General features: G+C 55.1%; 1 protein-coding gene across 2 annotated transcripts; it reads right to left on the minus strand.

The window, feature by feature from the left end:
- Positions 1 to 238: 238 nt before the first annotated feature.
- Positions 239 to 23,670, minus strand: LOC307224226 (drebrin-like protein). Of its 2 annotated transcripts, XM_079990894.1 has the most exons (14): positions 23,509 to 23,670; positions 13,219 to 13,271; positions 12,751 to 12,863; positions 11,301 to 11,375; positions 8,606 to 8,746; positions 8,033 to 8,110; positions 7,772 to 7,923; positions 5,587 to 5,641; positions 5,212 to 5,286; positions 3,957 to 4,077; positions 1,674 to 2,393; positions 725 to 810; positions 586 to 643; positions 239 to 494 (listed from the first exon to the last, which is right to left on the minus strand). In XM_079990894.1, exons 1-13 carry the CDS (start codon positions 23,598 to 23,600, stop codon positions 599 to 601), a joined length of 1,806 nt encoding a protein of 601 aa, XP_079847020.1. In that variant the 5' UTR covers positions 23,601 to 23,670; the 3' UTR covers positions 239 to 494; positions 586 to 598. The 2 variants fall into 2 exon arrangements, with proteins under 2 accessions (XP_079847020.1, XP_079847021.1); XM_079990895.1 differs by lacking the exon at positions 5,212 to 5,286.
- Positions 23,671 to 24,348: the final 678 nt, after the last annotated feature.

Here is a 24,348-nt window from a genome sequence, read left to right on the forward strand (position 1 = left end):
CTCAAAGGGGGAGACAGTCCCAGCCCCCAGTCCTGGGGGGGGGGAGTTTACAGCCCCCAGTCCGCAGGCAAGACCCACTGCTCACCCTCGGCCTCCCCTAGGGCTCTGCCCTTAAGGGTGGGGGAAGCCCTGCAAAATCTCCCTCCACCCTCAGCTCTCCCCCGCCTCCCAATTCATTCCCTGTGGGCTGGGGGTGGGCTTTCCCTAGTCCTGCCCCACAGAGGACCCACAAAGACGAGCTTCCCACTTTTCCTTTATTGGGCAAGACAAAAGCAGGGGCAGAGTTGCTTCTGGGAGGGGGGTGGCAGCAGATGGCTGTGGGCAGGTGAAGAGGGGCTCATCCAAGCCAAAGCAAGCAGGTGTGGGGGCCGAATTGCATCGGGGGGGGGGGTTTCCACATAAGTGTTTGAACTAGTCTTCTCCAGCCCTTTCTGTGGGCAGGGAGGGGTCCTCGCCCTCCTCTCTGGAATCAGCCCCGGGGGCCTGGCTGCCACCTGCGGAAAGACAAGCAGTGATTTTTTTTGGGGGGGGGGAAGTAGAACTGAGATCCCCCAGGGGGTGGGAGGGAAGAAAGAAGAAACCCACCTGCTCCGTGATCCTAGGTCGATTCCTCGGGGAGTTTGGTCTCGACGGACGGCGTCTCCTGGAAGCAGAGACTCGCTGAGCAAAAAGCCCCCAAGCCCCCTTCTCTTCCGCCCGCCCCACCTGCCCACAGGTACGTTACCTGTCCTGCGGGCCAGCTCTCCTCTTCCAAGGCGGACGTGCCATTGAACCCAGAGTATGGGGCTGAGTCAGGTGCTGGCGGAGGGTCTGCGGAGGGGAGAGGGGGCTGAAGAGTCTGGTCTCACTGCCGTCCAACCTTTCCGCCCCCCAAGAAAAAGGCATGCGCCAATTCACACACACACACACACACACACACACACACACACACACACACACACCCAGTGCTGGATTTACGTACAGTGGTACCTATGGCTGTGGACGGGATCCGTTCCGGAGCCCCGTTCGCAACCTGAAAAGAACGCAACCTGTGCCTGCGCACGCGAGGGTCAGAATTCGCCACGTCTGCGCATACGCGTGATGTCATTTTGCATGTCTGCGCATACGCAAGCGGCAAAACCTGGAAGTAACCCTTTCCGGTACTTCTGGGTCGCCGCGGGACGCAACCTGAAAATGTACAACCTGAAGAAAACGTAACATGAGGTCTGACTGTATAAGCTAAACAAGCTATACTTAGGGCCCAAAAAAATTAAGGGAAAAACACACCTAGATGTACATTTCCAAAATCTAAGATAAAAAGCTTTTTACTTGGATAAAATATATATTTTGTTATGTGCAAATGGCTTTAGATCCCTATGAGGTCTATAAATTACCATAAAGCATATATCCAACACAAAAAAACAGCGACAATTTGTTGTGGACATAGAAAGGGCCCCGTTACCTTCAGGAGCTGAGGGCCAAATCAGACCTAAATCTGGCCCTGAGAAAACAAGAAGCTCTGTCTGTCTGTCTGTCTGTCTGGGTCTCCAGCCAGTTTTGGCCAGAGAAGGTTCTCCTAAGAAACAGCGGAGGAGCTTGCAGGACCCGGCCCTTTCTACTCCAGCATCCTACAAGCAATATCGACTTTTTGCATTGCATTGCCCCCTACGTGGAGGGTGGGAATGGGTTCTGACCTGTTGCAGGATCCTTTCCCAGCGGGGGAGCCACAAACTTGCATCCATCCACTGCTTCAGGAGCACCGGCCGTGGGGAGCCCTCCGAGATCTGGGCCCCGGAAGGAGGCGAGGTCCCCGGCATCAGTGTGGGGCAGGGCTTCCTCAGGGGGGCTGCCGAGCGGAGGAGCTGCCCCCCGGGCAGAGGACCCCGCTGGGCCCGTTTCCATGGGGAGGCTGTGGGGCACGTGGGCTGGAGGTGGGGACTTTGCCCGGGGGGCGCTGGCCAGGGAGGGCGACTCCATGCCAGCACTGTGGCCGATGCAAGGGGTCTCTTCTGCCTCATGCGGGGTGAAAGGGGGCTGGGGGCCAGACTCTGCTGGCAAAGTGTGGGGTGGGGGGGCCCCGAGCACCCCCAGGGGCTGGGTCCAGGCAGGGTCCCCTGAGTCCAGCAGGGTGGATGCCAGGAGTGGGGTCGGGCTCCCCCCAGGCGGGGAGGGGGCGAGGGGGGTCCTGCTTTCCGGGGCCAGAGGTGGGGGGCTTCTGGGCTCAGGGTCCTGGTTCCCGGCGGGTGGGGTTTTGGGGAGACGGGGGCTGGGAAGAGGGCCCGCCTGCGGGGAGCGAGGGGAGGGCGAGAAGTCTCCGGACGGGCGCCTGGCAGGGGCAGGATCCGGCCCCCGGAAGATGTAGGCCGATTCCGTCAGGCTGCGCTGGTGGCGGAGGAAAGGACGTCGCGGCGGTCCTGATCCGAGGGGAAAAGAGACACAAAATTATAGGCATGCCATGTGTCCTCTTTTTCCAGGAAATGTCCTCTTTTTCCAGAGTAAAATTTCTGTCCGGGTGGATTTTTAAAATTTGCCCAAATGTTTCCGGCTAGACTTTTTGGCTGAGACGTAACTGGTGGTTGAAGACTTGCTTTCCTCTTCTCTTCTCCCCCCACAATAAATCACAGCCTCTCTAGCAGGCACCCCCAAACTCGGCTCTCTAGATGTTTGGGGACTACAATTCCCATCACCCCTGACCACTGGGGTCCTGTTAGCTAGGGATGATGGGAGTTGTAGTCCCAAAACACCTGGAGGGCCGAGCTTGGGGATGCCTGCTCTATATTGAAAACGAGAGTCGTCACAGCGTCCTCTTTTTCGCTCTTCAAAATATGGCAACCCAAAACTTTCTGAAAGGATTTCCGGCTGAGTGCTGGGCAGATGCGGTGGGGGAAAGTACCGTATTTTTCACTCTATAGGACGCACTTTTCCCCCTCCAAAAATGAAGGGGAAATGTTTGTGCGTCCTATGGAGCGAATGCAGGCTCCTTGGCTTCAGCGAAAGCATCGCAAAGCCTTCAAAGCGCAGAGGGAGAGCTCCCTCCGCGCTCCGGAGGCTACGCATTGCTTTCGCTGAAGCCTGGAGAGCGAGAGGCCTCGGTGCGCACTGACCCCTCTGGCTCTCCAGGCTTCAGGGATAGCCGCCTGAAGCCTTTGAAGCGCAGTGGGACCTCACACTGCGTTCCAAAGGCTTCGGGATTAGCTGTGCCTTCACCCCTCTGTCCTGCGGAGGCTTGAAAGGCTGTCCCTGAAGCCAGAACAGAGAGACCGAGCGCTGCGCAGCGTCTCACTGTTCTAGCTTGGGGACGCCGGGGCTTTATGGGGAAACCCCGCGGGCTTCCCCCTTCAGCCCCGACACTGATTTGATTCAGAATATTTTTTACTTGTTTCCCTCCTCTCAAAACTAGGTGCGTCCTTTGCTCGGGTGCGTCCTATAGAGAGAAAAATACGGTATTTTCTGCCTCCTAACCGAAACGTGGCCGTGTTTTCTGGCTTAAATTAAATTAAGCAAGAGGGAGATTTCCCAGATGAGGAAGAGCTGCGACTTTCAAAGGCAGCCAGGGCTGCACTTTCGGTTCAAAGCAGGAAAGTTGTTTTTTTAATTATTGGATTGGGGCAAGAGGATCGGGAGAACCAGGAGCAGCCAGAGAGGGGCCAGGAAGGAGCCCCTGTGACTCTCCCCCCCTCCCCACAAAAAAACCTGTTACTTTCCTGGTCCCTAAGTCAGAGCCATAGGATTTTAGGGTTGAAAGGGAACCCCAGAGGCCATCTAGTCCAACCCACTGCAGTGCAGGAATCCCAGCCAAAGGAACCCTGGCAGGCGGCCTCCCACCCAGCCACAGACGCTAGCTTGGCATTTCACAACCAACTCTTGACGCATTTTTGCAGCCCCCGCCCCCCCCTCCATACAAGGCTGTGCCAGGACCTCCCTCCCTCCCCTTTGTAAGCAAGCGCCCCAATAAAGTTGAGGGGTTCCCCACTCACCTGGCCGGCCTCCCGTGGGAGAAGGCGACTGGGGGGCCCCCACCGCCGAGCCGGAGCGTTCCCTCTGGTGGAAGAAGTCTCGGGGGTCGTGGGGGCGCTGCGAGGCCAGCGCAGCCGCCTCCTGCGGGAAGGAGGAGAAGAGGACTGGCTGGGGGGGGCCTTGCAGGGAGGGGGCCAACGCAGGATCTGGCCCATGGAGGAGGAGGAGCCCAGGGGCCACAGGAGGAGAGGCGGGGGCCTGGGTGCCCCATGGAAGCCAGCTAGGCCCCCATGGAAGCCCCTCTTCCCAGTGGCGTAGCGTGGGGGTGCAGGGGGGGCCGGCCGCACCAGGCGCAACATCTGGGGGTTAGGGTTAGGGGGCGCAAATCCACGGGTTAGGGGGCGCAAATTACTTGCCTTGCCCCGGGTGCTGACAACCCACGCTACGCCACTGCCTCTTCCGGCTTGCAGAAGGACAGAAAGAGCCTGCAGGATCAGGCCAGAGACTCATCCAGCCCAGAATCCGGGTTTCAGAAGGGCCAAATAGGGGACCCGAGTGCGAAAGCCACCGACAGAATCAGCACCAGAGCAAGTCTCTCCTCCTGTGCTTTCCCATTCAGAAGCATTCTGTGTCATTTTAGGGAGCGAAACTTTTCAGTGAGGGATCTTAAAATAGATGTTTTTGGGAGTTAGGAATTTAAATTTGCTATTACTTTTGCGACTGGGCAATATTTAGTTTGGTATGTTGACGTCTGATGAAGAGGCACATAAACTGCTTTTGGAAAACCAAAGAGTTTTAATCTTAACCTTCCGAAAATGTCAAGGAATGCTTAATAATAATAAATATTAATTTATAATATAATTACAAGTACTTGGTGATCGTTTTAAACGAATCCTGACAGAGGACGAGATGGTGGGACAGTGTTCTCGAAGCTACCAGCATGAGTTTGACTAAACTGCAGGAGACAGTGGAAGACAGGAGGGTCTGGCGGGCTCTGGTCCAGGGGGTCACGAAGAGGCGGACACGACTAAACAACAACATGCAATTGTATTCGCATTTTACTTGCCCAGCAAAACTAAAATACATTAATTGAAGCAAAATATCTTTTGAATTCCCAAGTCACGTTACAATTTTTGAGCACCCTCATTTTGGGAGAGTGAAAAAATTCAACGCGCCCTCCTGTGGGAGGAGTTCCACAGGTTAACTATGCATTTTTATCCACCCTGAATCTTCAACAACAGGGAGAAAAAACCCCAGCCAGCCCCGTCCACTCACAGTGGCCTTCTCAGCGGAGCCGCTCAGGGGTCCCCGTTCTGCCAGCGCCTTCTCTCGCTCCTGCTGCTGCTGCTCCTGGTTGGGGGAGACGGGGATCAGGGGGGGCCGAGGGTCCCCTGCCCTACAGGAAACCCCTCTCCCACCCAATTGGAGGAGATCTCACCTGTGGGATTCCTGCCTGCCAGTTGCTAAACCCCACCTGTTGATCATGCAGCCGCACCCTGGACCTCTGGGGTCACCTTCCTGCCCCATGGAAGAGGCCAGGCTTAACCCCCCCCACCCTCCCCATGGGAGCCAGGCAGCCGCCAAGCCACGGAAGCAGAGGCAGCAATCAGCTGTGGACATGGGTGCGGATTCTGCTGCAGCCTGACTCACCCATCGGGCTTGCTCCCTCCTGCGCTCCTCTGCCTCCAGCTGCGCCTGTTGTTTCCTGCAGGAAAATGAGGGTTTTTTGGGGGGGAGGTGTAAATTCAGCAGACCTAGACAGCATCTTCAAAAGCAGAGACATCACCTTGCCAACAAAGGTCCGTATAGTAAAAGCTATGGTTTTCTCAGTAGTGATGTATGGAAGTGAGAGCTGGACCATAAAGAAGGCTGATCGCCGAAGAATGGATGCTTTTGAATTCTGGTGCTGGAGGAGACTCTTGAGAGTCCCATGGACTGCAAGAAGATCAAACCTCTCCATTCTGAAGGAAATCAGCCCTGAGTGCTCACTGGAAGGACAGATTGTGAAGCTGAGGCTCCAAGACTTTGGCCGCCTCATGAGAAGAGAAGACTCCCTGGAAAAGACCCTGATGTTGGGAAAGATGGAGGGCACAAGGAGAAGGGGGCGACAGAGGACGAGATGGTGGGACAGTGTTCTCGAAGGTGCCAGCATGAGTTTGACCAAACTGCGGGAGGCAGTGGAAGACAGGAGGGCCTGGCGTGCTCTGGTCCAGGGGGTCATGAACAGGCGGACACGACTAAACGACTCAACAACAACAAAATTCAGCAGAGCCATCGCGGCTTGACGCCATTGCTAGCCATATTCTCTGTGAATTTCCCCAAATCCTCTCCTCAGGAAATTCAGGCCATCGCTGCCTCCTGCAGCAGGGAGTTCCACAGTCCAACTGCGCTGTGTTCCACCTCCATCCCCGCCAATACCAGGATGGGAGTGAGGCCTTCCCAAAGTAAAGGAAGAATTGGACTCTGATAAATAGAATACACATGAGGCTTGAACCAGCAAGACTCTGGGAGGGGTGCGTATAATAATAATTCCTTTCCACGCCTCGGCCCAGGTCATTTTATTCACAAAAGAACTTTTTACACAGTGTTCGTAAAACCAATCAGATTTCCTCTGAGCATTTCAAAAAATAGGGATAGCCCCAAAGCCTCCTGAGCGAAGAGGGAGGAGCGAAGACTCAGGAGGCATCGCGGTGCCTTATTTCTTGTTTTCCTCCCCTAAAAACTAGGTGCGTCTTATGGTCCAGTGCAAAAAAAATATGGTAGGTATCTTTATCACCTTCCTGTGAAACCATGTCCAGGCCCAAAGATGAACAAAACCAAGGAAGGGCACAGCAAAGAAACTGCCTACTATATTTTATAGCCCAGGATGCCTGATGCAGCAGCCGGCGACTGGTCTGTGTCCTAGGATGCTTATACGTATTTTTCGCTCTATAGGACGCACTTTTCCCCCTCCAAAAATGAAGGGGAAATGTGTGTGCATCCTATGGGGCGAATGCAGGCTTTTGCTGAAGCCGGGAGAGCTAGAGGGGTGGGTGCGCACCGACCCCTCTCACTTTCCGGGCTTCAGGAAGCTATCGGCAAGCCTTCCGAGTGCGGCGGGAGTTCCCTCCGGGCTCCGAAGGCTTGCGGATAGCAGCCTGAAGCATGAAGCCCGGGGAGCGCAGCGCTGGATCCCGCTCGCTGTCTTGGCTTCTTTGCTCTTTGGGGCTGGGGGGGGGTTTCTTTATTCCCCCCCCTAAAAACTAGGTGTGCCATATGGTCCGGTGCGCCCTATGGAGCGAAAAATACGGTACGTGTCTGTCAGGTGTAGAGAAAGCAAAGATGCAGAGGCCTGTGGGATTCGATCAGAGATTATTGTCAATGAATCAAACCCAGTCAACCCAGTGCTTTCACCGCGGACACAATGCCTTGATGCATACAGTGGTGCCCCGCAAGACGAACGCCTCGCAAGACGGAAAACCCGCTAGGCGAAAGGGTTTTCCGTTTTGGAGGCGCTTCGCAAAACGAATTTCCCTATGGGCTTCCTTCGCAAGACGAAATGTCTTGCGAGTTCCTGCGGGTTTTTCCCCCTTTCCCCCCCTTTTCCTAAGCCGCTAAGCCGCTTATCAGCTGATCCGCTAAAAGCAGCTAAACCGCTAATAGCGCTAATCCACTAAGCCGTCAGTGGGCTTGCTTCGCAAGACGAAAAAACCGCTAGACGAAGAGCCTCACGGAACGGATTAATTTCGTCTTGCGAGGCACCGCTGTATTTCATAATTCCTCATAGCAATCCCAGCTGATCACTACATGGGAGAGCCCCCGTTTCCCTGCAGCCCCCCCAAGACTGAGCACCCACCTCTGCTCCTGGACGAGCTGCTCCTTCTCTTGCACCCGGCGCTCCCTCTCGGCCGCCTCCCGGCGCTCCTCCTCCATGCGCTGCCGTTCCCAGCGCCGCCGCTCCTCCTGCGCCCGGCGGCGCTCCTCCTCCCGCCTCTGCTCCTCTTCCCTCTTGGGGGGGAAGCAGCTGTGTGGTCAGGCCACGCCAGGGGCCACCCCAACCCCCCTGTGCCAGGGGTGCCCAGCGGGCAGGAGAGCCTCCCCCTGGCACCCTCCTCACCTCCGCCTGCGCCCAGAACGAGTCCCTCTTGGTACGGAGGATCTCTAGCGCCGGGTTGGTCTTCTTGTAGTTGGTGCCCTGGGGGAAAGAACCGGCAGAGAGGCAGTGCCGCACAGTGGTTAGAGCACCAGGCTAGGACCTGAGAGAAACCAGGGTTCAAATCCCCACTCGGAGGGGATTTGAATCCCACTTGGGGGCCAGTCAGCACCCCTCAGCCTAACCCACCTCGCCGGGTTGTCATGCGGATTAAATAGAATTGTAGAATTAGAAGGGACCCCAAGGGTCATCTAGTCCAACCCCCTACAATCGTGGGTTGGACTAGATGATCCTTGGGTCCCTTCTAACTCTGCAATTCTCTGACACAAGGGAAGCGTCTGGGTGCCAACGGGCCACAATGTGCTCCAGGGGCAGGCAACCTGTCTAACCCCCAACCAATGGCAGTCCCCTACAAACACACACAGGCCATTTGGAAACCCACATGGGTATCCCAGGCTCCCCCAGCTGCCGGGCCCGATCCCCTGGGGCGCTGGCTGCCCCTCCCCACCCGAGGGACTCCCCCGGGCTCCTCCTTACCACCAGCTCCTGAGGGTCACCCAGCGGGGCCTTCTTCGCGGCCTCAGGCCCTCCTGGTGGGGCAACCAGGGGCAGCAAGCGCCTCAGCCCCTCCTGGGTCACCTCCTCTGCTCGGGACGCCTTCACCACCAGGCGGGCTTCCTGCGGGGGGGGGGGGAGCAGAGGGGAAGCACTGGGCACTCTCACCCAGGGTGGGGGGCACACAGCATCAGCCTCCCCCAAGTGGGGGACCACAATCCCCATCAGCACATCCAGGCCTCCATTGCCAGGGACTGGGGCCAGGGGAAACTGCCGGAGAAGGAGGCAGCCCAGCGGGAAGAGAGCAGGAAGGAGGGGCAGGAAAGACCCAGCCCTGAAAACGGGAAGGTGGCAGTGCCCTTGAGCATGTGCAGAGTGCGTTCCTTGCACCGTGGAAGATGGAGCACGCTCATTTCCTGCTGCTCCGCAGGCCAGGTCCCAAAATAATGGATTCAAATTAATAATAATAATAATAAATAATAAAATTTTATTTATATCCCGCCCTCCCCAGCCGAAGCTGCGCTCAGAGCGGCTAACAGCAGTAAAAAGATTGCGAGAAAGGAGATTCCGACTCAATATTAAAAACGTTCCGATGGTAAGAGATGGTGGAACAGACTCCTTCAGAAGGTGGTGGAATCTCCTTTGTTGAAGAGAATGGAGAGCCATGTCAGAGGTGCCTTAGTTGCGATTCCTGGAGGCTGGACTAGATGCCCCCTGGGGGTCCCTATGAACTCTAGGATTCTCTCAGGAAGCATGAGGTGGCAAGGGGGAGCCTTTGCCCAGCAAGCGCGTTCTAACTCAGGATCCCTCCCCCCCACACCTGAACACTTTGGGAACGCCTAGACCAGGGGTCAGCAAACTTTTTCAGCAGGGGGCCGGTCTACTGTCCCTCAGATCTTGTGGGGGCCGGACTATATTTTGGGGGAAGAAATGAACGAATTCCTATGCCCCACAAATAACCCAGAGTTGCATTTTAAATAAAAGGGCACATTCCACTCATGCAAAAACACACTGATTCCCGGACTAAGATTCCCAGATTTAGAAGGCGACTGGGCCGGATCCGACCCCCGGGCCTTAGGTTGCCTACCCCTGGCCTAGAAGGTGTGGCATGAGAGGGGCCATGGGGGGCACCCCCCTCTTGCCATTGAGCCCTGCCAATTCCCCAAGCCCTTCCCACCCAGACAGTTGCCAGGGCGATCGAGGGAGCGTCTGGGATTTCAGCCTGGGAGAAAACTCATTCCAGCCTCAGATTCCTGGAATGTAGAACCTCTTGGGAACCAGATGTTTGCAGCTGGGTCCCTTTTGGCTGCGAGGAGGAAGCCTGGGAGGCAAAGCTGGGGGGGGGCAGGGAGAGGGAAGAGAGAGTAAGGAGCTGGAGGAGCAGCTGTCTCCTCTTGAGGATCAAAAAGGAGGCAAGCGCTTCACTCTTCCCACACTCCCGGGGTGTGGGGGTCAGGATCCTCCATAATAATAATAATAATAATAAAATTTTATTTATATCCCGCCCTCCCCAGCTGAAGCTGGGCTCAGAGCAGCTAACAACAGTAAAATAATAAAACATTCTAAAATCATTTCATTATAAAATCAGTTCAGAATCAAATTAATGGCCACCATTGGGCTAGAGTTCTGTGAGGATTACCAAAGGAGGGGGTCAGACTGTGCCTTGGCCAAAGGCCTGGTGGAACAGCTCCGTCTTGCAGGCCCTGCAGAAAGATGTCAAGTCCCGCAGGGCCCTGGTCTCTTGGGACAGAGCGTTCCACCAGATCGGGGCCACAGCCAAAAAAGCCCTGTCTCTGGTCGAGGCCAGCCTAACCTCCCTGTGGCCTGGGACCTCCAAGATGTTTTTGTTTGAAGACCGTAAGGTCCTCCGTGGGACATACCAGGAGAGGCGGTCCCATAGGTACGAGGGTCCTAGGCCATATAGGGATTGAAAGGTTAAAATCAGCACCTTAAACCTGATCCTGTACTCCATCGGGAGCCAGTGCGGCTGGTATAGTACCGGATGAATGTGATCTCGCAGCGAAGACCCCATAAGGAGTCTCGCTGTGGCATTCTGCACCCGCTGGAGTTTCTGGGTCAGTCTCAAGGGCAGCCCCACGTAGAGCGAGTTACAATAATCCAGTCTGGAGGTGACCATCGCGTGGATCACAGTGGCTAGGTCAGGACGAGAGAGATAAGGGGCCAACTGCTTAGCTTGGCGGAGATGAAAAAATGCCGCCTTTGTTATAGCTGCATGGAAAGGGAGGTATCAAAGATTACACCCAAACTCTTAACGGATGGTGCTGGCACTAATTGCACCCCCACAAGAGATGGGAGTTGCCCCCCCAATCCCATATCGTCCCGTCCCAGCCACAGGACCTCTGTCTTCGAAGGATTTAGCTTCAACCGGCTCCCACGTAACCATCCAGCCACAGCTTCCAAACATCTGATCAGTGTGTCTGGGGCCGAGTCAGGATGGCCATCCATCAACAGATAGAGTTGGGTGTCATCGGCATACTGATGGCAACCCAGCCCTAAACTCTGGACAAGCTGGGCGAGGGGGCGCATAAAGCAAGGGACTTGTCCAAAACTGACTCTGGCAGGCAGCGAGGGGGGCAGGCAGGGAGGTCTGGGGCAGCCCTTTCCTCGCTCCCCACCCAGGGGAAACAGCCACTTCCGATGTATGCTGGCCGCTCACCTTGAAAAAGGCTCGGATGTCCGGCAGGTGCCCGGCACAGGCCTGCTTCTGCTGCTCCGACACCTTCTCGCCAACCTGGTGCCAAAGAGAAGGGGCAGAAGTTCAGACCCCTTTCCCCGAAGGCCCCCGGGGCAAAGCGGCAGGGGATTTAAGGAGAGGGGGGCCCAAATCTAGGGAGCTATCCTGTCGCCCACAGTGCAGCTGCCCAGACCGAGAAATTCCTGGCAAGGCTGGGGGCTGGGAAGGGAAAGAAGGGGGCTCTGCTTTGCCCGGAGGTTTCCCAAGGGAACCCGCCTCTCAGGTAGGCTGGCGTAGGAAGCGGGGTCCCTGCATCCACAGCGGGTTGGGCTGGATGGCGTTTGAGGTCCCCTTCTTGAAATCCAGGACATTTTGGATCAGGAAAGGGTTGAGCAATTTGGGCTACTAATGGCTCTGCAACGCTTCTGAATGCCAGTTGCGGGAAACTGCAAGAGGGGAAAGTTGCTCTTGTGCTTTGATCCTGCTCGTGGCTTTCCCTTGGGGGCACCTGGAATCCGATGTGTGGAATCCGATGGCAACCGCGAAGGGGTGCGTGCACTCTGCACATGCCCGTTAGCCCTGTTCCTCTGCAGAGGAGCTCATTTGGAGGTTGACCCTTTTGCAAAATTCATCGCTGGGTTTTCCGAAGACCCCGGCGCTTGGCAGAAGCCCGGGCAGCGAGAGGAGGAGCCAGAGAAGGAGGTTCCTGGGTCTTGTGTGTCTTCCTTCCAGGAGACACCCCCCCCCAGGAGCCTGGCAGGAAGTAGCAAGTAGGGTGGGGGGGTTGTCACCCCTGGGAGTCCAGCCAGATCCCAGCAAACCCCCCACCCCCAGTCTCTGAGCCCACTGGGGAGGAGAGTGGCTTTGCAGTTCCCACAACGTAGGCAGAGGCTGTGCAGGGGAATGCGGGATGAGCCTGCCGGATCAGGCCCACGGGGGACCAGCTGGTCCAGGATCCTGTCCTCACAGTGGCCAACCAGATGCCCCAGTGGGAAACTTGCAGGCAAACAGGATCCAGCCCCAAGGGCAACGCTCTCCCCTACTCTGTTTCCTGTGGCAAGGAGTTCCATAGTCTAACTGCGTGAAGAAGTCTTGTGTCATCAGCGTACTGCTCACCCCAACTATAGGGTGCAGAAGGGGCTTCAGGCCTCTCAATATTTCTGGGCAGGGGCCCGAGCCCTCCCAATATTGAAGGGGCCGCCATCCTAAGCCGTCCCTGGGTGAACGCTGGCATGCCAGGCGGGGGCGGGATGGGTCAGATGACACCGGGCCCGCTTAATGTGGGGGGCACGTTGGGGCCCCTGGCTCACCCTGAACACTCAAGTCATTTATTCACAAGCTTAAAAGCCCTTTTCTGTGCAGCCCCTCTTTGCAACGGGGACCCAGCCGCCCTCCTGAGAGGAGCCCCTGCCCAGGAAGACCCCCGGCTCACCCAGCTGATGAGGACCACGTGCTGCTGCCCCGTGGCGGCATCTGGGAGGCGGCACAGGCCGTACATGATGCTGCCGCTCTGGAAGCGCCTGGCCAGCTCATCGGGACCCCCGGCTGGAAAGGGAGGTGCGGGAGAGGGAAGGAGCAAACATCAAAATCACCTGCATTTATCTGCAAGTCGCCTTTCCATAGTTAAACCACACACAATTAAGGAATTTCAGAAATGTAACAAAAGTAGCCAGAAGCAAATGAAAACATCCCAAGTAGTATACATGCTTTGTGAGCCTGGTTTGATATACATGTAATAAATAATTATACAATATAAATTAAACAATCAAAATAACGTTAAAAATACAGAAAAGTCAATGCCAGTAGCAGCAAAAATTAAGCACCCGCAAGATTAAATCCCTGGTCTACAAGGGAGAAGAGCCACGGGCTGCAGAATTATCCAGGGGCTTTGAAGTCTTACCTCCAGAGTCCAGGAGCTTCAGCTCGTTGGCTTTTTCGTAGGAAAAGAGGGCCCTGGGCAGGAGACAGAAAGAAGGATGTCCCATTATAGAAGCACAGAATTGCAGAATTGGAAGGGAACCCCGAGGGTGTGTGTGTGTGGTTTGGGAGCTGCACGGCCAGGGAAAGAACAACGCTGTCCAGGGTTGTAAAGACTGCGGAGAGAAGAATTGGGTGCCCTCTTCCCACCTTGGATCAAATCTATGCTGCCAGGTGCTATAAGAAAGCTGCGGAGACAGCGCAGGATATTGCGCACCCCGGAAATGATCTCTTTCAGCTTCTGGAAGAAGGTCCAGGGTTATAAAGACTAGGACTAGCTGCCTGAGAAACAGTTTCTATCCAAACGCGATTTTGGTTTTAAATGCAGTGTAAGGTAGTCTCTAGGGACGCAGGTGGCGCTATGGGTTAAACCACAGAGCCTAGGACTTGCCAATCAGAAGGTCGGCGGTTCGAATCCCCGTGACGGGGTGAGCTCCCGTTGCTCAGTCCCTGCTCCTGGCAACCTAGCAGTTCGAAAGCACGTCAAAGTGCAAGTAGATAAATAGGTACCACTCTGGCAGGAAGGTAAACGGCGTTTCCGTGCGCTGCTCTGGTTCGCCAGAAGCGGCTTAGTCCTGCTGGCCACATGACCCGGAAGCTGTACGCCGACTCCTTCGGCCAGAAAAGCGAGATGAGCTCCGCAACCCCAGAGTCGGTCACGACTGGACCTAATGGTCAGGGGTCCCTTTACCTTTTATGGGAGTATATTGTATTTAAAAATGGGGTATCAGAGTTTTTAGGGGGCTAACCAGGTTGGGATAGCTGAAATAGCAGGCTTGTTGGTTTTTGTTTGTCTTAAGAAGATATTTCGTTGTCCTGTATGGGACAATGACAATAAAGATTATTGTATTGTATTGTATTGTAGTCCAACCTTAGGAGCTGAAGACATAGTGGGGGGGCCTCTCCTCTCTGCCCCCCCTTGCGCCTGGACGCTGTCGTGGTGGCATTCACCTCCTGGGTGAGGAAGGCCCCCAAGCCACTTTGCAACCCCCGCAGCTCTTTGGTTCCCCACAACCAGTCTCACCTCACCTTGGCTTGAGCTTCCACCTGCCCTCCCGAGGGTCCAGGCTCCAACTGCAAACCACCCCCCCCCCCAGGGGCAGGTTCTGAGGCTTCCTTGGGAAACTACAGCCAGGCTCATTCCAAACCCTTCTGGGTGGATGCATGAGAAGAAAGGGAACAGGAACAACACCCCTGCGGAGTGGAACACACAGCCCCAAACCCACACAGCTGGCTGGCCCATCTCAGTGCCCAGGCTGGCAGCAATGCCAGTTACAGGCAGGCAAAAGGGGCTGGCTGAGGTTCAGGGATGTACCTCCATGATCAGGTTTCATCCCCAAAAAAGTTTTTGATTTGAGTTCCCATTGAAATGAGGCTGTATTTTAATGTTTTAATGCTGTATTTTGCATTTCAATCAATTGTTTTATATCTGGTGTTAGCCACCCTGAGCCCAGTCTTGGCTGGGGGGTGGGGTGGGGTATAAATAAAAATTAATAATAATAATAATAATAATAATAATAATAATAATAATAATTCATGGAGGGGAGTCGGCTCCTAGCCACGATGGCTGGGCTCTACCTCCATGGTCAGAGGCAGCAAGGCTTCAGAAAGCCAGCAGCTGGAACCACAGGAAGGAAGAGGGGTCTTGTGTGCGAATCCTGCTTGTGGGCTTCCCATGGGGGCCTCTGCTCGGCCTCAGTGAGAAGAGGGGGCTGGATCCATGCGCCTATGTGCCTCCTAAGGCAGCCACAGATGGAGCCCAGCAAGGGGGGGCGGAGTGAGCGAAGTCTCCAGGAGCTTTGGGGTATCCAAAGAATCTGGCAGCGGAAATCCTTTTTCAACCAGCAGATCGTTCATGTACGGAATGCATCGCAGGAGGATGTTGCAACGCTTGGAGGCCGGCAGTTTTGCAAAAGGATGAGCCCCTTGCGGAGAGGAGAGACCACAGCCTGAGCCAGGATAGCTTGGGGGCCCTCCAGGCTCCGAAATGGTCTCCCCCAGGGACTGTAGGAAAAGACCTGCCAAGGAAATGGCGGCAAGTCTTAATAGCACAAGGATGGAAGAACGAGGAAATCCTGACCAAAGAACTGTGGCAAGAGAAACTGATGGATTATGCGGAGTTGGCGAAATTGACACACAAACTACGTGACAAGGACAACTGTGACTTTAAAGAAGAATGGGAACCTTTTACAAAGTACTTAAAGAAACAACAAAATGAACTGTATTATTGTATTTCAATATTTGGTCGGAAGCTGCCCAGAGTGGCTGGGGAAGCCCAGCCAGATGGGCGGGGTATAAATAATAGATTATTATTATTATTAATTATTACTATTAACTGGACTCCTTGGCAGGTTTTGAATAAACATACACAATTTTTTTATTGGTAACATATTGATAGATTAATGAAGGATCTTTACAATTTTATAATATGCAGAGAATAAAATGTGCTGAGAAACCAGAGAGAGGAGGTGAGGAAAGTCTGGGGTGGAGAGGGGCTTCCTTTTTGGGGAGGGGGGAGGAGGAAAATGGGGGGGGGGAATGAGGATGATGGATTTTTGATAAATTGTTATGTTGAAATTCCTAACCCGCCTCGCAAGGTCGTTGTGGGGGTTAAGTGAGAAGGGGGAGTCCCATGCACGCCCCCTGGATTAATTAAATAAATCAATTTAATTAATTAAACCAACCAATTAACTGCCCCCCCCGCCCTGACTTCCTATAGGTCTCTGTGGAGGGAGCAGCCCCTCTCCCCCTTCCAGCATCTGGACCTGAATGAGAGGAAATCCATCCTTTACAGAACAATTCCCCCCCCCAGGAGCACAATGGGGCAGGCAGGGGGGCAGGGGAAGCCCAGCAGGCCTGCCTGGTCTCTGGAAGGAGCCACTTGGGACGCAGCCTCCCGCCCTAAAACCCCCCTCCCTGGGCACACAGTTGCCTCCCAGCCCCCTCTAAGGAGAAAACAGTGGGGCAGAAGCCCCATAAGGAAAGATGGAGGTGTTTGGGGCTGTTTGGCTCAGGGGAAAGGCCAGGAGAGGAGCGTGGACCGAGTGCAGAGAGAAAAAGGCTTCCCAGAACTTGTGCACATCCCACGAGGCTGGAGGCTGGAAGGTTCAGGACAGGGGAAAGAAAATCCTTCTTCGTGCAGCACAGGGTTAACCTGTGGAACTCCCTGCCACAAGCAGCAGGGATGGCTTTAAAAGAGAATTAGACAGATTCATGGAGGAGGAGAAGGCTAAAAACAAAAAACAAAAACAACTTACTCCTTAACTTAAAGAAAACAAAAGAGATTATTGTGGACTTTAGGAAATGTAAACTGAATATTCAGTCACTTATTAATGAGGGGAAGTGCGTGGAACAGGTCTCGGTGTTTCGATTTCTGGGAATGGAGTGGAGAGATGACCTAACCTGGGGAGAAAACAGCAAAGACCTGATGAAGAGAGCACAGCAGAGGTTATATTTTCTGAGAATCCTCTGGAAAAACAATCTCTCCAAGGACCTGTTGATGGCATTTTACCATCATACTGTTCTGAGTGTATTAACTTATGGTCTGTGTGGTTTGGGAGCTGCATGGTCAGGGAAAGAACAATGCTGTCCAGGGTTGTTAAGACTGCGGAGAGAAGAATTGGGTGCCCTCTTCCCACCTTGGATCAAATCTATGCTTCCAGGTGCCATAAGAAAGCTGCGGAGATAGCGCAGGATAGTGCGCACCCCGGAAATGATCTCTTTCAGCTTCTGGAAGAAGGTCCAGGGTTATAAAGACTAGGACTGGCCGCCTGAGAAACAGTTTCTATCCCAATGCAATTTTGGTTCTAAACACAGTGTAAGCAGTCTCTATATGTTGTAATTTTAAATGGGGTTTCAGAGTTTTTAGGGGGTTTTGAATGTCTTATGTAGATTTTTCAATTTCATTGTTCTGTATGGGACAGTCCCATGGACTGCAAGAAGATCCAACCTCTCCATTCTGAAGGAAATCAGCCCTGAGTGCTCACTAGAAGGACAGATCCTGAAGCTGAGGCTCCAAGACTTTGGCCACCTCATGAGAAGAGAAGACTCCCTGGAAAAGACCCTGATGTTGGGAAAGATGGAGGGCACAAGGAGAAGGGGACGACAGAGGACGAGATGGTGGGACAGTGTTCTCGAAGCTACCAACTGTGGGAGGCAGTGGAAGACAGGAGTGCCTGGTGTGCTCTGGTCCAGGGGGTCACAAAGAGTCGGACACGACTAAACGACTCAACAACAACAACAACAACAACAACAACAATTGTATCGTATGGATGGCTGTCTGCCTCCACTGTGATACTTCTGAATGCCCGTTCCTGGAAACCCCAGGAGGGGAGAGGGCAGTGGCGTAGCGTGGGTTGTCAGCACCCGGGGCAAGGCAAGTAATTTGCGCTCCCTAACCCATGGATTTGTGCCCCCTAACCCTAACCCCCAGATGTTGCGCCCGGTGCGGCCGCACCCCCCCGCACCCCCCACGCTACGCCACTGGCAAGAAGGGCTCTTGTGTTCAAATCCTACTTAGGAGTTCCCCATCTGGTCGGTCCCTGTGAGAACCGGGTGCTGCACTAGGTGGGCCCCCGGCCTGTTCCAGCTAGCTAATCTTATGCTCTCCACTGACTGAGACACCCCCCCTCCTGCCCCAGATCCTTCACCCCCTACTGTGGGGCTGGGCTCCACTGCTCGCCACAACCCCCCCACACACACACCTCCCCACCACAGTTCCTACTTCTAGCAATAATTCTGCAACTGGGTGCAGCCTCCCCTTCAGGGCATCAGGGTGAGGTGATGGGGCTGGCAGCGGATGAAAGGCTTTTTCCGCCAGCCCCCCTGCGGCCCTCCTTCCCTGTCTGCACCGGATCCTGTTACAGCCTGCACACCCAGCCCAGGCACTCAGCGCTCAGACGAGGAAACATTTGGGGAAGAAGGGGAGGGCATGGGAGCCAGAGGCTGAGCTCTGACACTTCAGAGATCCGGCATGATTGTGTTGCGCCAGGACCTGGGTTCAAATCTGCTCACTGAGGGTTGTTGTGGGGACGGAGAATTCAGCTCTTTGCAATAGATAAATAAGACGTGTGTCATGGATGCTGCAATGGGAGGGGGGCTTGGCTGATGCCCCTCTTCTGCCCGAGGCAGGATGGAGCCCCACAGGAAAGGCTAAAAGGGGCTTGGAGCCCCCCCAGCCGGCCAGAAGCGGGGGCAAGGACACCGCTGCCCTCTGATCTGCCTGGGAAGATGGTGGAACAGCGTAAGAATGTCAGGATTCAGCCCTTAGAGGAGAATCTAGCTTCTCGGAGGAAAAGGGCATTGCCACCACCTGGGACACAAAGCCAGAGGCAGCAGGCCCAGGGGTTCCCTCAGCACGCTCCAAAGGGAAAGGCATTCTGCATATGCTCAGGGGCACTCTTTTCTGAGCCCTGGCGCTACAAACGGCCCTGGCGGCCTGAGCTCTGAAGGTATGTCCAGATTTCTCAGGTAGGGGGATGGAGGCAAGGCAGGTTGGCTGGTCCTTGCCAGAAAGTGGGCAGTGTGCCCTCACGGAGTCCCAGAGAAATCCCTGCCACACACCTGAGGCACACCTGTCCGGGCAGGTAAGGCAAGCCTTCTTTTGTTGCCGAGAACCAGAGCCAGCCTGGCTGGATTCCACCGCTAAGAACTTCCTGGTGGGGGTTCCAGTTGCCTCCACCTGGGCAGCCCACAGCAAATCAGAATCAGAATAATTTATTATTTCTACCCCGCCCATCAGGCTGGGTCTCTCCCTCTCCCCCCAAGCCCAGCCCCATTCCAAAGCTGAGCCTTGGCCTAGGGCTGCCCTTTCCCTCCCCAAAGATTCCCACCCCCTTTCGCTGGCATGGGGGGGGGTGAGTGTCTGCAGACATGGCAGCGCCACCTCCCCCAGGGCAGAAAGGAGAGGACTCCATGCGCAACATGCGCTCACATGCGCAGGCAAACGCAGCGCCTCTGCCTGGAGGCCTCAGGAAAGCCAAGTGGGTGGAGGGCGACGCTGGCGCAATGCCGCCGTGGTGAGAGTGTGGGACCAGGTTTCAAATCCCCCACTCTGCCAGGAAACTCACTGGGGGACCTTGGGCGCTGTCCCTGCCTCTCAGCCTCGCCTACCTTTCAGGGTTGTTCTTAGGATTTATTTATTTTTTAAAATAATTTTTATTGAGTGATTTTATGTTACAAAAAACAATACAGCCATACTACCGCTAAATATAATGAAGAAATAAAAATTACATACATCAATATTTAGTTTGTTATTTACCGTCTTATTTCCTCCCAAACATTCCATACAAAAACACACATATGTGCAGACACCCGCACACAAAATGATAGTAATGAAAGTAAATATTTCCCCCCTTTTATCTTCCAAAATCTTTTTTTCAACTTTGACTTCCTGTCAAGTCCCTTTGCAGACATTTTCTCTTACAATCGAATGTACACAAAACAATAAACCTTTCTATATCAATTTTCCAATACATTCTGAAAACATAATCATCCTTAATTGTTGTCCATCTCCTTTTAGTTCCTTTGTCACTCGAATGCTAAACTATTCTTGTATTTTTGAAAATATCTTCTATAACCTATAATTATATAACCTATAATTCTATATCTTCTATAGAGCGCCGGTGGCGGATAACTCATTCCGAATCTGACCGGACACAGGTTAGAGCTCAATGTCAAGCCTACCAAGTGGCGATAGCGACGGCGAAGAAGAATTTCTTCACCGCCTCTATTGCATCTGCAGAAAACAGCAGCAGGAGACTTTTTCAGGTGGTTCACAATTTAGCGGAACCACCTGCGACATTGGGGCCCAGTACAGGCCACATGTTCTCCTGCAATGATTTTGCAAAGTTTTTTGCTGATAAAATCGCTCAGATTCGGGAAGAGGTAGACTCCACCGTGGGAGCAGGGCCGGGGCGGGAGAGTGCTAGAGTTCTGTCTAGTCAAGTTGAGTGGGATCAATTCCAATCTGTTACCTCCGAGGATGTGGACAGGCTGCTTGGACGAGTGAAACCAACCACCTGTCTCCTGGATCCTTGCCCATCCTGGCTTATAAAAGCTAGCCGGGAAGGACTGGGCGATGGGCTTCATGGGGTGGTGAATGCTTCCCTCCGTGAGGGAGCCTTCCCAGACCCGCTGAAAGAGGCGGTTATTAAACCGCTTCTTAAAAAACCATCTTTAGATGCGGCCACGATGGCCAACTATCGCCCAATCTCAAATCTTCCATTCTTGGGCAAGGTGATTGAGCGAGTGGTTGCCGAACAACTCCAGGCACGCCTGGAAGAAGCGGACCATTTGGATCCCTTCCAGTCAGGATTCAGGCCTCATCATGGGACTGAAACTGCCTTGGTCGCACTGGTTGATGATCTCCGGCGGGCTAGGGACAAAGGTGAGAGCTGTTTCCTAGTTCTGCTGGATCTCTCAGCGGCGTTTGATACCATCGACCATGACATCCTTCTGGACCGTCTTGAGGGGCTGGGAGTTGGGGGCACTGTCATACAGTGGTTCCGCTCCTTCCTCCTGGGCCGTGTCCAGAAAGTGTTGGTGGGGGATGAGTGTTCAGACCCCTGGGCTCTCACTTGTGGGGTGCCTCAGGGTTCTGTCGTCTCCCCCGTGCTTTTCAACATCTACATGCAGCTGCTGGGAGAGATCATCAGGAGGTTTGGGCTGGGTGTTCATCAGTATGCGGATGATACCCAGCTCTACCTCTCTTTTAAATCAGAACCAGTGAAGGCGGTGAAGGTCCTGTGTGAGTGTCTGGAGGCGGTTGGAGGATGGATGGCAGCTAACAGATTGAGGTTGAATCCTGACAAGACAGAAGTACTGTTTTTGGGGGACAGGAGGCGGGCAGGTGTGGAGGATTCCCTGGTCCTGAATGGGACAACTGTGCCCCTGAAGGACCAGGTGCGCAGCCTGGGAGTCATTTTGGACTCACAGCTGTCCATGGAGGCACAGGTCAATTCTGTATCCAGGGCAGATGCCTACCAGCTCCACCTGCTACGCAGGCTGAGACCCTATCTGCCTGCGGACTGTCTCGCCAGAGTGGTGCATGCTCTGGTTATCACTCGCCTGGACTACTGCAATGCGCTCTATGTGGGGCTACCTTTGAAGGTGACCCGGAAACTACAACTAATCCAGAATGCAGCAGCCAGACTGGTGACTGGGGGCGGCTGCCGAGATCATATAACACCGGTCTTGAAAGACCGACATTGGCTCCCAGTATGTTTCTGAGCACAATTCAAAGTGTTGGTGCTGACCTTGAAAGCCCTAAACGGCCTCAGCCCTGTATATCTGAAAGAACGTCTGCACCCCCATCGTTCTGCCCAGACGCTGAGGTCCAGCTCTGAGGGCCTTCTGGCGGTTCCCTCATTGCGAGCAGCAAAGCTACAGGGAACCAGGCAGAGGGCCTTCTCGGTAGTGGCACCCGCCCTGTGGAACACCCTCCCATCAGATGTCAAAGCGATAAACAACTACCTGACATTCAGAAGACATCTTAAGGCAGCCCTGTTCAGGGAAGTTTTTAACGTGTGATATTTTACTGTATTTTTGGTTTCTATGGAAGCCGCCCAGAGTAAAAGGTGGGGCAGAAATGCAAGACACATATAAATGCAAGACCTCGCACTTCAACCCCCAAAAAACAAGGTGGCAAAAGGGACCATCTTTGCTCCAGCTGCAGAAACCACATCCTCCACTTCTCCTGCCAGCCTCCCCCCCCCCCCAATTCCCATCACTCCCCAGGATTATATAACTGTGCTGCCTGGAAGATATGAGACTGATCTGGCCTGATCCAGCTGCTTCTCCCCTTGGTTTCTGCAGGTTGGAAAATAAGTCCAAAATCCACAGCCGTTTCATAACCTGTGTCCTTCTCGCCCTCCCCACAGCCAGCCCCACGGCGGCGGCGGCTGTTGCCTCAGCCCCATCTCCTCCAGGGACGTCCTTGGAGGCAGGATTAAGCCAGAGCCGGCTGGGAAGGGAAGAGTTAAGCAGCCGCCAGGTGAGGGCAGGTGGGCAGGTGGCCAGCCGGGATTAATCACCTGGTGACAAAGAGCACCTGACATTTACCCAAAACAAGAGGTGCCAGGAGTCCTTGAGGGGCCTGATCCTGAGAGGGGGGTGGGGATGGCCCAGCGGGTGGGTGGGTGTGCTCCTGGCCCCAGGTGCAAAAGGGTCCAGGGAGCTATAAGGTGCCCACCAACATTTGAGGCAAAATGCGCCCCCTAATTCAGGTGAGTAAAACTGAATTGGTTGCACTGGCTGTGGGCAGGATAGCTAGGGAGTCAGGGCTGGTGGGGGGTCCCGGGTGACCCAGATAAGGCTACCCATGGCTACTAGACACCAGGGCTCTGTTGGGGTAAGATCCTGGTTTCTGGTTTCCCAGAGGCCACCGTGAGAAGGTCAGGATCCTGGCACAGATGGTCCCTTAGGCAAGCCTGCATTGCCAATGCCATCCCCATGGACTGGATCCTGCCCCATCCCTTGCAGCCTGGCGTGGGCCTCCCTCTTCCTCGCCCAGCAGCCTCGATTTCCCCCTTCCCATTGGGAGGGGGGCAAGGAGCAGCCATGACACTCTGACCTTCCTCTGCTTGGGGTTTGATTGTGACTTCAAGTCATTTAGCCAGGATGCCACCGCCCACTGCAGCCTTTTGCCAACCTATGGGAGCCTCTCCAGACACTTTGGACTTCAACTCCCATCATCCCTGACCCACACTGGTTGGGGTTGGACTAGATGGCCCTTGGGGATCCCTTCCAGCCCTGCCATGCTTTGATTCTGGGATGGGAGGTGCCAAAACTCCTGGAGGGCACCTGGTTGGCAAATGCTGGCGAAGGAACCCTGGCCGAAGGCTGCCTTTGCTGAGTCCCCGTGGGACGGATCTTTGGGGCGACCCCCAGCTGCCTTTCATGGAGGGGGCGGCCTTGCCTTCTCCTCGTTCCCAGGGGGGCAACTTCAGCAGCCCTGCCTTTCTGGAGCTGCTGGGTGGGCGTGCAGGTCTCCCGTCGGGGCTCCCGGCTTCCTCCCGTCCCGAAAGGCTCCCCATGGCTGCCTGGCAGCGGCTGGGCACCCAACGGGGCTGCGCCTGGCGGCGTCCTTCTTTCTCAGGGCAGGCTGGCACCCAGAGGGGCGCCCTGGGAAGGACCCCTCCTCCTCCTCCCCAGCCGCCCCCAGACGTGGGTCCCGCGGGGCTTCCCCCGACGCCCCCCTGCGCCCCCCGCTCACCAGCTGGCGGCCGCTCTCCCGCTCGCCACGTCGCCCTTGGCGGCCAGCAGCGCCAGGCTGTGCTTCTCCAGGTTGACGCCGCCGCTGCCCATCTCGACGACCCCCGACGGCGCCCCACAGACGGCCGGCCGGACTCCCTGCGCGGCGGCAGCCAGGGAAGGACCTCCCTCCCCCCCCCCAGCCCCGCCCCAGCCCCAGCCCACCGGGGGAGGGACCGGCCCGCAGCTTCCCTTTGGCCCGCCCCGTCGGGGCGCAGAAGGAGAAGCAGCCGGGGATCTGCCAGGCGGGTCTCGACCTCGGTTGCCGCCTGGCCCCCCGAGGGTGGGGCAGTGGAGTAGCTGCCCCAGCCCTGCTTTCCAGCTGAGCCTCAGCCCCCTGGACGTGGCGCCCTCGGGAGATGCGTGGATTTTGGCGTGGATTTTGCCCGCGCCTCGGCTCGGCTCTGGGTTCCAGTATTTTGGCTCTGTGTTGCACCTTCATAAAGTCTCATAATAATGGCCGAGCTGGAAGGGACCCCAGGGGTCATCTAGTCTGACCCCCTGCAAGCAGGAGTCAAGATGACGCACAAGGAGCACAAAGGGTGATTGTGGTCCTGATACACATCCGTTGCGATTCAGCCACGTGAAGGACCATACGGTGGTCCTTGGATCCACTATTCCTGCACTCTGCAGGGGGTTGGACTAGATGACCGCTGGGTACCTTCCAATTCTACGATTCTATGATTTGTGTAAGGAAGAAGCCTCTGGTGTGATAGGTGAGCTTGCAAAGCCCACTCCCCACCAGTGCCGAATTTATGTATAAGCGAAACAAGCTCTAGCTGAGGACCCCAATCTCTTGGGG

Source organism: Podarcis cretensis, assembly GCF_951804945.1.
Source record: "Podarcis cretensis genome assembly, chromosome: 9".
Classification (NCBI taxonomy): domain Eukaryota; kingdom Metazoa; phylum Chordata; class Lepidosauria; order Squamata; family Lacertidae; genus Podarcis; species Podarcis cretensis.